This window comes from Manacus vitellinus, unplaced genomic scaffold (genome assembly GCF_001715985.3).
Source record: "Manacus vitellinus isolate BGI_N305 unplaced genomic scaffold, ASM171598v3 scaffold_5_pilon, whole genome shotgun sequence".
Taxonomy (NCBI): Eukaryota; Metazoa; Chordata; class Aves; order Passeriformes; family Pipridae; genus Manacus; species Manacus vitellinus.
Genome location: NW_021940682.1, coordinates 10,008,052 through 10,020,928, shown reverse-complemented (window position 1 = coordinate 10,020,928; position 12,877 = coordinate 10,008,052). Strand labels below are relative to the sequence as shown.

The window sequence follows — 12,877 nt, the reverse complement described above, 5'->3', positions numbered from 1 at the left end:
AGAATGTCAGGCAACAACATTTAAATTTTGTATCTAGTTTGGTTCCAGGCATTACTCGAAACAAGGTATCACATATATTGTATTTATTTTAGCATAATTCTGTGTAAGATAAGAACATACTTCCACATAGCCCTTAGTGTTCCAGCAAATAAACTGTGCCACGTCCATTCTCCTTCCCTAAATACCCACATCCATTCTCCTTCCCTAAATACCCGTCTGAAAGGGACAGGTACGTTTCTGGTTACCCAGAGCTGATAATAGCATTCCCTGTGACACAGCCACTGTATTTTGTTAACCATCAATTTACCAGTTCATTTGTCTTTGTAACATTCTCCTCATTTATTCACAAAGAGCAAAAGGTGTGGTTATTGTAAGCAATACAATACCTGAAAAGGTATCCGAGCATCTTTCTGACCCACTTTGGAGACTGCCAGCCTGCCAGTGAGACTGTAGGCCAAACAGAAACCCAAGCCCACCGCTGGGTTTGGTGACTCTCCAAAGACAGTTATTTCACAGATCAGACCTTTTTGTCATCACAGTGCCTAGAAAGGGGAGCTTGTCATTAAAAAAACCAAAGAAAAACCAACCAAACAAAAACCCCCACACCACTTTGTATTTTGGGCTTCTAAAAGTCATTCCTCCTCTAAAGGAGTGGCCAGCACATCTCAAGCAGTACCTACACCCTGACAGTAGAAGATCTGTACTTACCTGAAGCCCAGGCTGGTGAACCAGAATAGTAACTCCAGAAAGAAAGGCATGTAAAGCACAGAGCAGTGGACATGCACTCTGGCTGCAATGAAAGGGAGATTAAAGACCTCTCCGGGAATTGTAATTCCACTTGTCACAACTGTAGCACACTGAGTCACACTGAGTCACACCTACAAGACAAAGACCAGGTGTGTGAACTGCTTGAGGGCCTCTCCCCTACTCTGCAGCTTCCTTACACTAGCAGGGATGCCCGAAGCAGCAAAGGGGACTGTTCTCCGAGGTACTGCTGGAGGTCACGGATTTTTTGGTCTTCTTTTTCCATCTTCCGATCTTCGGTCTCCGCTCTGGAACACTCTCACTTTGGCAGCCTGGTGCTGGTTTTGTTGCTCGTCCTGCTCCCGTGGTTCTTGTTCCAACATTTCCTGCTGTGACTGCAGAAACTCCTCAGAAACTCCTACATAAAGATATTTACAATTGTACAGTCAGCTTTCACGCCAAATTTCATCCTCAGTTTTCATCTGTGTCCAGCTCTGGGCCCCCCAGCATAAGAAGGACAGGGACCTCCTGGAGCAAAATCCAGAGGAGGGTGACAAAGATGCCCAGAGAGCAGGAGCACCTCTGCTATGGAGACAGGCTGAGAGAATTGGGGTTTTTCAGTCTGGAGAAGAGAAGGCCCTGGGGAGATCTTAGAGCACCTTCCAGTGCCTGAAGGGGCTACAAGAGAGCTGGAGAGGGACTTTTCACAAGGGCTGGTAGTAATAGGACAAGGGGGAGTGGCTTTAAACTGAGAGTAAGTTTACATTAGATATGAGGAAGAAATTCTTTACTGTGAGGGTGGTGAGGCACTGGAACAGGTTGCCCAGAAAAGTTGTGGATGCCCCATCCCTGACAGTGTTCAAGGCCAGGTTGGAGAGGGTTCTGAGCAGTCTGGTCTAGTGGAAGATGTCCCTGCCCATGGTAAGGGGTTTGGAACTAGATGACTTTCAAGGTCCCTAATCATACTACAGCTCTATGATTCTATGGTAGAAGTCAGAAAGGGGTATAATATATGGATATTCATTCCTTGCATGCAGAAAGACTCCTTTTATGGCAGAGATGGAGAATGTTACTTCCCATCTTTCATCTTTATACACGTCAAAAAAATGTTACCCTTTTTTAAATCCCTAAATATAGTTTTATTGGATATAAAACAGGAGAAAGACAAATACTCCAGATAGTGCCACTGCTGGAAACACAGTACAAGGGAAAATAATTTCTGGAATTACCCTTACCAGCCTTTCTTTCTCTTGTTCAAAGCTCCTTTCATTGCATTCTGCCTGCAACTCCTCTCTCTGTGAACTCTGTGTCTTTAAGAACTGAAGCCTCTGACTTGCCTTCCTCTTCCCCTCCTCTTGAAAGGAGGATTCCTTCCTGCTCCTCTCAGCCCCAGCAGCCTGGAGCAGTGCCATGTGCTGCAAAGCTCTCTCTTTGTGCTCCAGCTGTTTCTCCAGCCCTTGCAATGTTCTCTGACGCAACTGTTGCCTGTTTCCAAAACAAAATTTCTCGAATTTCTCATAAAGAAAGAGCAATAAAAAAGACAGTGCATGAGACACAAAGCAGATATTCTGGCAATGTGTGCTTAGTTAATATTCCAGGGCCCTTTGTTAGGTTATGAGGGTTAAACCTGTGTCCAAAACAGAGGTAGCAAAACTCCCAAATGGGCTGGTACCTGATGTCAGCTAACTGCAGTCATCTGTCCACCTGACTACATAAACCTGGTGTGGCCAAGTGTTGTTGGCCCTGAAGACCAGGAATCAAGGAAACAGATTGTGCAGACAGGGCTGTAGGACTGATCCAGACAACTGGGTGGCTGTGTGCTGCTGGTGGAGCCACTGAGGCAACAGGGGAGAAGGCAAGAAGTGGGTCATGGGGGTAATGCAAGGTCCTGCTCAGCTGAAGTGGACTGTGGGCCAGAGAGCAAGGATTTGAGAGGCCAAAGGATCTTTTGTCTGAGAACAAGATCAAGGGGAATTTGCCCTTGGAGGTAACGCTAAAGGCTACGGGGTCCACGTGTACCCGCTCCCACAAACCTCAAGAATCAACTTTTATTCCCACTAGGGAACCACTGTGACCCCTCTGCAGAGTCTGTCATGAAGCACAATGTGTGATGTTCAGAAACTGAAGGAGAGCACCAAGGAACAGATGTTACCAACCTTCCAACATTTACCACAAAAAGCAGTAAGTTCCCAGGCATCACCTCTGGTTGTCCTTGTGCAGCTGGTGCTGGATGCCATCTGCCTCTTGCTGCTGCTCCCTCTTCAGCTGCCTCTGTTCCTCTTTCCTCCTTTTGTGCTCAGTCTTGGCTCTGTCGAAGCCCATCTCTTTCCATCTCTCCTGAGATGCACCATTAAGGATTGATTTCTAAGAGGAAAAAAGCCAAACTGAACCCTTAATCCCATCAGTGTATTTTTCTAATGCAAACTGTAAACACACAAAACCAGAACAGCTTAGTTCTTATGTCACTCTTGAGGTCTGGAAGCTACACTGGCTCATGAATACTGAAGTTGCTCCCCACCCATGAACACACTGAGGATGATGCTAAAACCTATAGAAAACATTAGGTTTAACCAACCAAGGGGCACCTGAAAATCCAATGTTCTGGTGTTGAGCCAATGCTTAAAACTGCCCAGTCTTTGTGTTTGGATGGAAAACCCAGGTTCTGACCACAAATCACATTACATATTCCTCATTAGATTTTATCAGAAAGAGAAATACCTGCCCCCCTCTGGCCAAACACAAAATATTCCCAGAGTTCTCTGCAGGTGTAGCAACTCTTCACCTGTTGTCTGAGATTTCTACTTATGCTCAAGCAGTCTTGATGTGTTCTTCACTAGTGGCTGCATTACAATGCTGGGCAATGCTGCTAATTTGTGGTTTTAAATGCACTGTGCTGTGCAAGGATATGAAGGAGCACCTACAAGGCTCCTTTTCATAGCCAGAGTGAACTGTTTCTTTCTTTTGTACTCCCTACAGTGCCCTGTATGAGGGAAGGAGCAAGGAAACACCACCAAAACTTCAGACATGCATTCAAGTTTACATTTCTAGAGCTGTTTAGGGCTGGAACAGAATTTCCACAGAATATTTTCCTCTCCTTCCTCCTATTCCCAGCTGCAGTTAGCATGTTCCTGCTGTTAGCTGTTCCTCTGCAAACACAATGCCACCTCTCCAGTTCTTTCCTGTGGACAACTCTAATATCACAAGCTACAAAACACTACAGGACCTTCAAATAAGGTCCTGCCAGTCTCACGTAGCATTTGGATGGGTTTCTCTTAACACATTGATCTGTATGGCTTCCCAGGGGCTGTAAACAGCTTTGTTCTCCAGTGTATTGCTATTCCTTGCAAAAAAATGTACCTTGTGGGTGTTTGTGTTTAATGACATACAGAGGGAGAGATCAAAGAGAGAATCAAAGGTGTTTTATAGGTGGGAGGTGAAAAAATGGTGTTTTCCAACAGGTAAAGTACCGGCCTAAGGTTTAGGAGACAAAGTTGCACCTCAGCCCTGACATGCACTCTCTGCTGTGGGATTCAGCTGACTATCCAGACTTTCTCTTTTTTGGTTTCAGTATCTGTAAAAGAGGAATAAGATTTTTGCTGTCTAGTAGAGCTGGCAGAGAGTTTTATTTAGAAAAGATTAGATCTAAAATAAAAAAACCTCTGTCAAAAGTGCTGAGTAAAAATACCAGAAGTGCCCTGCCCTGTACAACATGGATTCCCAAGTGGAATCCTTAAGATTCTATTTATGCATAACCATTATTCTACATAGGCATAATTTTTGTTGCAGCAAAAACCTTTGCAGGAGATCAAAGGAAAGAACATTCTCACACGACCTAAACAAATCTCCTGATTCTGAGAGAGCTAAATCTGGCTTGGACCAAATACTTACTGTAATGCTTTTGTGTTTTAGAAGGCTTAGAAGTTTTGTGGATCTCCTAGCCAGCACATTGGTGGTACTGTGTGGTCTCTGTACACGTAGAGCTGATCTGATGGTCAGGCTGTCTTTCTCTAGTGATTGATTCACTTGGTCAAAGAAGCTTTGGCGCCTGAAAGGAACCAAAGCACTGGTTCCCAGGGAAGGGCTCCTTAGGGAATGCTGGACTGGAGCTTCTGCCACTCTGGACTCAAAAAGACCTTGCAAATAAATTAGGGCAAGGACATATGAGAATATAGGAAGCTTATAAAAAGAAAGCAAGTTGAAAGAACAAAAGGTCTTCTCGTATAAAATATATTCAAGTAAGAAAGACTTTTATAACATTTTCCTCTGAGGGAAAATTTTTAGACTTCACAAAACAGGTCCCAGCTTCTTTCCAGAAACAAGCTTGCTATTGCAGTCAAGGAAGAGTTTTGCCTGGTAACACAGGACTTTTGACTGCACTTACAGCTACTCAAGCTAAGAGATTGTTTATGTGGTATTTCACAGACATGGGCTGCTCTGAGATGAGTGAAAATGATAAATCTCTTGATAGGGCAAAGCCTGAGCTGTACATCCTGCTGAGAGACAGGAGACATTAGCTTGGGCACAACGCTGTGCTAACACAGCTTTTGGGTAGCTGAGAACATGAGCAGAGTTTGCTCACACCCTTCTGCTAAAGACCACAGACCTGAGTGGCAGCTGTTGCATGGAACGATGCTGGAACACCAGCTGGGAGGAAACGTGCACCCCTGTGTGACATTTCATTCTCCCTCTACCAGCAGTGTCACAAAGCAACAACAGAGAAAGCTTTAGGATTTCAGAATCCTCACTTAAATGCCTGCCATTGTCACAAAACTAAAAATGAGAACAGCAACACTTTGATTAAAATTGTGATCCAGCCCCTTTTGGATGTTAAGGGAACAAAAGGTTACTCAATGACAAGCAATAGTTTTCAGCACAGATAAGAGAAGTGTTCTGCAGAAGAGTCCTGGTGAAATCTTTTTGCTATAGACAGTAATAGTTAATGCTACAGATTAATTTGTAAAGTAAAGAAATTTTATAATAAATAGTATTTATTCTGGGTGTTATGATAAAGTTTAAGAAAACCCAAAAGCTGCTAGTGCAGTAGCTGTAAAAGCCAAAAAAACCTGATTTCCATCTGAAAATTCTTTCACCTTGAGATGATGAACAACTTCTCAAGCTAAAGCACTATTAATACCTACATATAAATATACTACATAATGATGGCCATAGTCACAGCATGGCATTATGGCATTTCCTTTTGAAGCATCAAGATTTATGGCAACGGATCTTAGACACCATGACCTGCTGCAGCGATATTGTGTGGCAAGTGTTACATTTGGGTAAAAGAGCTACAGTTCCACTACCATGCTGGTGTTTAAAATTAGCTTCAGTTTCAGCATCCTGCTGCCTGCTCTCTGGTTCCTCCTTGTGATCTGTCTCCATTAACCAGCTGTCTGTGTTAACAGCAGTATCAACCATAGCATGAGCCATCTCCCTCTGAGCACCCTAGAAATAACAAGAAATGCATTCATAATCCAGACCTGATAAGGAAAAGAATAGGTTAGTTTCATGAACTTGCAGCAGAAGATTCTAAGTTGTAACTGAAGTTTAAGAAAATCAAAAAAGACAGACCCTGGGGGAGTTCTTTACTAAAGAAACAACTCTTAGGTAGAGTAATTTCTGATCACTTCGTGGGTTTGTCTACACCTCCAAATGACCTAAAACTGGCAGTACTTCTGCTTGGAAGGGTCCAAACTGGTAAAAAAGAGATCAGGCCAGAGGACCTCTGGCTGAAAGACAGTCCTGTTTCTGGCACCTGCCAGAAATCAGGATTCTAACCCTTGCAGAGATGAGCTTGGCAGTAGCTGGTGCACATGTACCTCCTCCTTACTGATCCTCGCCCTGTTCACAAGCACCAAGTCAACTGCTGAGGATAACTTAAGCCTCTTATGGTCTTTGATTGAGAGAGGGGACACATCTAACAGGGTGGAGAAGTACCTTAATAGAATTATGTAAGAGACTGTCTTGGTGTGGAGCAACCCTTACTTTAATCCTTATCCAGAGCCAAGTCTTCTGTCTGACACTTTTTTCTGCCTTTACCTCCTTCATACAGAAGCAGGATGTAGAGAAACTGGGCTATGCAACACTTCTTATATTCTGCATCCATGGAAGAGATTCTAGAAGCCTGCTCCAGCCAGGGACAATGACAGCTTATAACTCTTTCCCCGGTCAAGGGATCAGGAAGACAGTGCAAAGTCTCTCCATTCTTTAGCAGGCATATATAGGGGCCAGGCCTAAAACCTCTATTAAGTTTTTGGTACCAAGGGCAGTAAACTTCAAGTAACAAAGCAAATTTATAAAAATAGCAGACCACATAGTGACAGAAAAGCCAGAGTGAAACATTTTTTACCTTCTTAGGTTCTATAAACTCACTGTCCTCTTCCAAACAAGACCAAACGTCTTTTGGAACATTTTCTGTCTCTAATCTCTTCTCTTCCTTTTTCTCTTCCTCTCTGGAAACACTTTCTGAAGATGTAATTCTCAATTCAGACAGTTCCTCTTCTATTTTCTTGCTGGGTACTTCTTCAGCCAAGCCTGTTCCTGGGATGAAGGCATTTTCCTGCTGCACTTTGCACCCTACAGGCCGTGTGGGTTCCCAGGCTGCCAGGCAGCACCGGGGGAGCGAGGGACACTCCCAGCTGCACTTAGCACACAGATGAGCTGAGTACAGACCCCCTGGCCAGCAGTCCAGGTCTGAGTGACCCAGTCTGTAGTGGCCTGAGGCTCTGTAACCCGGTGTCACAATGTATGGGTAATGTAAGCTTGAATCTACCACCATCTGCCTGGCTGCTAAAGGCATCTGCAGTTCTAGGATGATGCGTTCGCTTAAGGGCAGAGGAATCTGCAGAGCTTGGTCAGAAGACACCTCCTTGGTCTGCCCATTCCAGAAATTCACAAGCACTCCACTTCTGTTGCGTGCTGTGCTTATCAAAAACAAAAACAAAAAGGCAAATAATGTATTAGCAGCAGAAAGCAGTAATGACTCATGTTTCAGATAATTTTGTAACAACTTCTATGATATTTTTTCTTTATAGGTTTAAAATCTGACCTTCTTTTGAACTTCCTATGAGGAGACAGGAGATAACAAAATTCTCACTTGTCACAGTGAGGCAGGATTTTACCCTAAAATAGCAGGAAACTAGACTAACAGATAATCAGGTGAATACTCATGAGGGCCAGGAACATTTTTTGCTTTGTGTTGCCCAACCCCCAATATTTTAGGAAGTTTTCAGTTACAGAACAAAGCAAACACACATTCTAGGAGCTGCATTAATTCGGACACTGAAGAAAAGGCTGCTTAGTGTCAACAACACGAATATAGCAAAGAGAACCCAAGCAGCAGGTGGGGAACTCTCCGGGATGGAGACTGTTCCCTTTGCCGTACAGTGACCAGCCCCCGTGGTGAGTCCAGCGCTACGAAGAAAACCAGAACACCCCGCACCTAAATGTGCCTCCTTGCTCTCCACAACCTTCAGCACAGTGCCGGGGCCAAAACGTTCAGCTCTAGCCTCCCACGGTGCCAAGACCCTGTCTCCCGGAGCGAGACGCCGTCTCCTGGCATCCTCGTAGTGGAGAATGTCGTAGAGAGGCGTTTCCTGCAGGCGGAGCTGTACCTTGCCTTTTCGAGCACGACTTTTGTCAAACTCAATTACAAAGCGTTCCCTGGAGCCCTACAAGAGTAGAACATGCGGTTTGCAAGGCAGACATCTGGGTCCAATTAACGGCCAAACATCAAGTGCTAAGAGGGAAGTGGCAGTAATCCCGGGAAGCAGGACGTGATCTGAAATGCAGCTTTCCTCTTCTACCAGATTTTTCACTGCACTGCGTCCATATTGGATTTAAAAGTAAATAAAACGCTGGGGTTAAAGGGGCTGACAGCCTTTCTCTTCCTTTGGATTTAGATTTCAGTAAGAACACAACTAGCGTGCTAAGGCAGAACTTTACCAGGAAAACCTCCCATAAGAAAATGAGTAGCCAAAAGAAATTGCTGTGCATGATGCAGTTGTCAACATAGCAATCAGAAGGGTAACAAACCAGTAAAATATCACAACTGTCAAAAATTGAAATGTTTTAATTTAAGCCTTCAGCAGTGGGTGTGGGGAAGATCTATTACTGAAATCTCAGCCTTGTCTGCAGATCTGTGAGTGCACTTACTCAAATAATACTTTCAGCTCCTACTCCAGTCATGCCACTCGTGCCTGTAACTGTCCCCATCTGTTCCACCCCACACTGGAGCTTACAGACATCCTCACCTACACTAGCATCAAAGTTCAGTTAAATAACCTGCAAACAGCAAAATGAACTGGGTTTTAAAAGAAAGCCTGCAGGGCAATTTTCTGTCTGGCATCCAAAATCACCCCGCAATTTCCAAAAGATAGATGGGAGAGAATGAGGAAAGCTCTCAGTTTGGTAAAGAGGAAGTGAAGCCTGGAGACAGACATTTTGGATTACTAGTTGCTATTTAGCTAACTGACTTTGCTGCTAACTGGGCAAAAGTAGACAATAGGGATAAGGGACCTGTTCTGTTTGTTTCTGAATAAAACCTTATTATAACTACAAAAATGGATTGATCTCCAGGCTCCTTTTCCTTGCAGGGTTTCTCACAGTAAACAGCCAGTCAGCATCAGGTGATCAGGTAACAGATTAAAATAGGATGTGAGGAGACAACAGTGGTTGTGAAGTGCACTGTATCACAGGAGAGCCACCCCACAACAAGGGCACGTGACTGGTGAGGAATGAGGACAATAGGGAAAAAACCCACAGATGTCCTTGCAGCACAGTTCCCAATAAATAGTTACCTTCACCTCTTGGGCAATGTGGCCCAGGTAGTAATAGCCATCAGTTTCTCTCCTTGCCAACACACGAGCCCCCCTCACTAAACTGGACACCTCTGGGGATGAATCAATGAAATTACTCTTTGCTGAGGATATCAAGGGTGCACAAAGAGGACCTGGGTTCCATGTGCAAACAGGAAGGCTGTGGAAAACAAAAATACAAGAAGTAATAAAGACCTTGGCAACAGAACTTCTGTAACTTACTGCAGTAAAAACAAACTAAATCAATATGGAGCACACCCCTCACCCTGCAATAACTGTCTTTGATTCCCAGTTTTTCTCTTCTCTGCTTTTCCAGTAGCTCATCTACAGATTTTGAACTTACTATGTCATTGGACATCTTGGCAGCAGAGAGCCATGGGAATCTTTATTAGTGTGACAACACTGGACATGTGAGATGGACCTGGAGCTTACCTGGAAGGGGGAAGGAGGAGATGGAAGCAGAAAATGAGCATGATTTTTGAACACTTACATCCTTAAACTGGAATATTGTTCATAAAGTTTACTTTCAGTACATTACTTCTCTCTATAATTCTTCCACCATATCTTGTAGTACTATGCTGCTTATCTGTAAGTTCACCACAAATGGTTTTGATTTTGAGAAATCAATTTTGGAAAGAAGAAATATTAAAAAATAAAACATAAGAACTATATGATAACCCCCCCCCTTGTGTTGCACCTGGTTTCTAATCATCTGCTAGGTATGTAGCAGGGGTATCACTGTTTCTTCAGTCAGTATGAGATATACTGTTCAAAGGACAACGTGTCATTTCAAGGACACTATTGTAGGTGTCCATTTTGGCCCATCTCAGATCCTATAACAGTCTTATTCTACTGTGAAGGGGGCACTAGGTATGCAATTCCTGCATCAGAATAGTTTTACTTTCTTACAATTCTTAAATCGGAATAGCTTTACTTTCTTACTAACCTTTACACCTTTTAGTTAACTGATTTTAGTAAAGAGCTTTGAACCTGGAAAAGACACCCATTTCTCAGGACAAGGCACAGCTCGGAGACAGGCAGCAGAAGAGAGGGAGGGTGGGGGTCCTGGAGCTGCCTCTCCCATCCCCAGGAGCAGGTACTCCTCAGCAATGCAGGCACATCGATTTTGCTGGCTCCCTCCCAGGCCCTCTGCCCCGGCTCTCCAACAGCAGCGTGGGCAGCAGTAGCCACGTGTGCATTGCAGCTGTCCAAGCTCCCCAAGCCAGCAAGAGCTGAAAGGTCAGTGAAAGGACCTGAAGTCAAAGAAGAATGAAGGAGGTGGGGGTTGAGTCTGGGGAGACAAAGATGCCTCTGCAGGTCAAAGGCAGCAGTGGAGACATCTGGCCCGAGCAAGATGAAAACCACGAAACCTTTGAGAATGGTGACACAGGGAACAACATGCCAGGGACAATGAGAAGGCAGAAAGACAAAATATGAGGCAGTTGGAAGGTAGAGTTGACAATAAAACTATGAACCTTATATCAAAGCGTTCAGCTTTTATGGAAAAACATAAACTTGGTATGGAGCATGTTGCAGCACGTTTTTGCATTGATCACATGTTAAGTAAAAACAAAGATTGAACAGTTTGCTCTGTTAACTGTTGCTGAAAGTGCATTAGGGCTGTTCTGAGGCTCAGATGAGCAAGGAAATTAAAATTGTTTAACTACAAAGATGTCCACTGCTGTTTCAGCTGAGGATGTCAGCTGTTTGGGATGTTAACAAAATGAGATCATATTACTTATTTAAAATACAGTATTTGATATCCTTCACTCAAGGTGAAGGATAAAACAACACCAAAATCTGTGAATCGAGGCCCACTGGCTGTAGGCAAAGCTGTACAGTCACTAGCAAGGAAAATGGAAAACCTGAGTGAGGCATTTGTTCTTTCCTTGGGACCTTCACCCTGCACTTGTCAGAAACACGTCCTTTCAAGTGCTGGTCTGTAAAGTTCAATGAAATCACTTCACAGGCAAATCTTTCCCTGTAAAAGTAAATGGAGCCAGAGCAAGATATACCCAAATTTGACTCCAAGTGTTGGCAACGATGCCTTTTGCTCAGGGGCTACACAAAGCACTGTCTTTCCTCCCAAGCAGGGATTCAGGGTACAGGTAATATCCAACTGGAAGGCTGGATATGCCAACTTGGGATGTCAGGTGCAGCCTGGCACAGAGATGCCAAACCTATTTAAAATCTTTATCCACAGACTCCTCTGTTCACAAGCTGCCAGGTAAAACAAAGTTACTCTTTCAGAGGGTCACAGAAACTCTTCCCCAGTTCACCTTTGTTAAACATCATCCAGTAAAGATTCAGGAGGAACTAACAAGTATGGACCAATCTTACATTAGCAGCATACCTTGTCAGGAGGAGTAGGGGGGAGTCTGATTCCTTGAAAGGACCCCTCTGATAGTCTGGCTACTTTCTCCATTATTTTTTGCTTCTTTGGGGATCACCTGGATGTCCCAGGAGGCATACCACACGTACTACTGAATGAAACTGGTTCTCCACAAGAAGTTGGCAGAATTCCTCCAACCAGATTCACCCAACGGACCTCCAGTAGATACACCCACCGGCAGGCTGGTTCTTCCAATGCCACGTTCCAAAGGCACAGGGATCGAACCCAGGCTGCAGCTCCAGGGACGCTGCCGAGTGAGCACTGACCACTGCAACACCTGTGGGAAGGGGAAAAGAGGAAAGAACAACAAAAGCCCCTCACACGCGCAGACCTTCGCTGAGGCGGGACAGGTGGGAATTCTTTATTAGGTGTATCTGTGCTGAGGAGCCCCGGAAATCGCCTCTGCGCTCCCACTGCCGGGCCACGGGGCGGGAAGAGGCTCCGCACCTGGTGCTCCTTCAGGGCTATCGCCCCTTCAGGAACGCTTCAGGCTACATCCCGACACCGAGAGTGAATCCCCGCATCCCGGCCCCGCCAGGGCGGGACACACCGCGCGCGTGCCCCGTTGCTACGCAACCGCACTCCGCGGGCTGGACACTCGGGAGCCCAGGGATGACACACGGCGCCTGACTCTTTTCAGCCCCTTCTTAGAGACCAGCAAGCCGGCGCCGCTTCTCTCCCGAAGAAGCGCCAAAAGCGCGACTTTGGCCGGGGAAGTCTCCCGTCGTCGACCTCCGATCGGGCGACGGCAACTTCTGGGACTCACGGGCAGCCCCCGTTAGTGCGCCGCTCCGAGTGCCGTGGCAAAGGTGGTGCGGGGACAGTGGCGCGATACCCCGTGCCCGCGGAGTCGCGCCGGGGGTGTTCCGAAGCCCGGGATGTCCCCGCCCGGCTGTCCCGCCCCGAAAGGCGGCGGGCCGGCTGC

At 45.3% G+C, this 12,877-nt stretch overlaps 1 protein-coding gene across 1 annotated transcript; it reads right to left on the bottom strand.

The window, feature by feature from the left end:
- Positions 1 to 392: 392 nt before the first annotated feature.
- On the bottom strand, positions 393 to 9,992 carry LOC108641006. Its single transcript, XM_018080255.2, has 9 exons — positions 9,904 to 9,992; positions 9,543 to 9,720; positions 8,186 to 8,414; positions 7,094 to 7,662; positions 6,048 to 6,189; positions 4,633 to 4,877; positions 2,945 to 3,108; positions 1,980 to 2,229; positions 393 to 1,162 (listed from the first exon to the last, which is right to left on the bottom strand). The coding sequence occupies exons 1-9, from the start codon at positions 9,909 to 9,911 to the stop codon at positions 1,064 to 1,066; spliced, it is 1,884 nt and encodes a 627-aa protein (XP_017935744.1). The 5' UTR covers positions 9,912 to 9,992; the 3' UTR covers positions 393 to 1,063.
- Between the last annotated feature and the right edge of the window lie 2,885 nt (positions 9,993 to 12,877).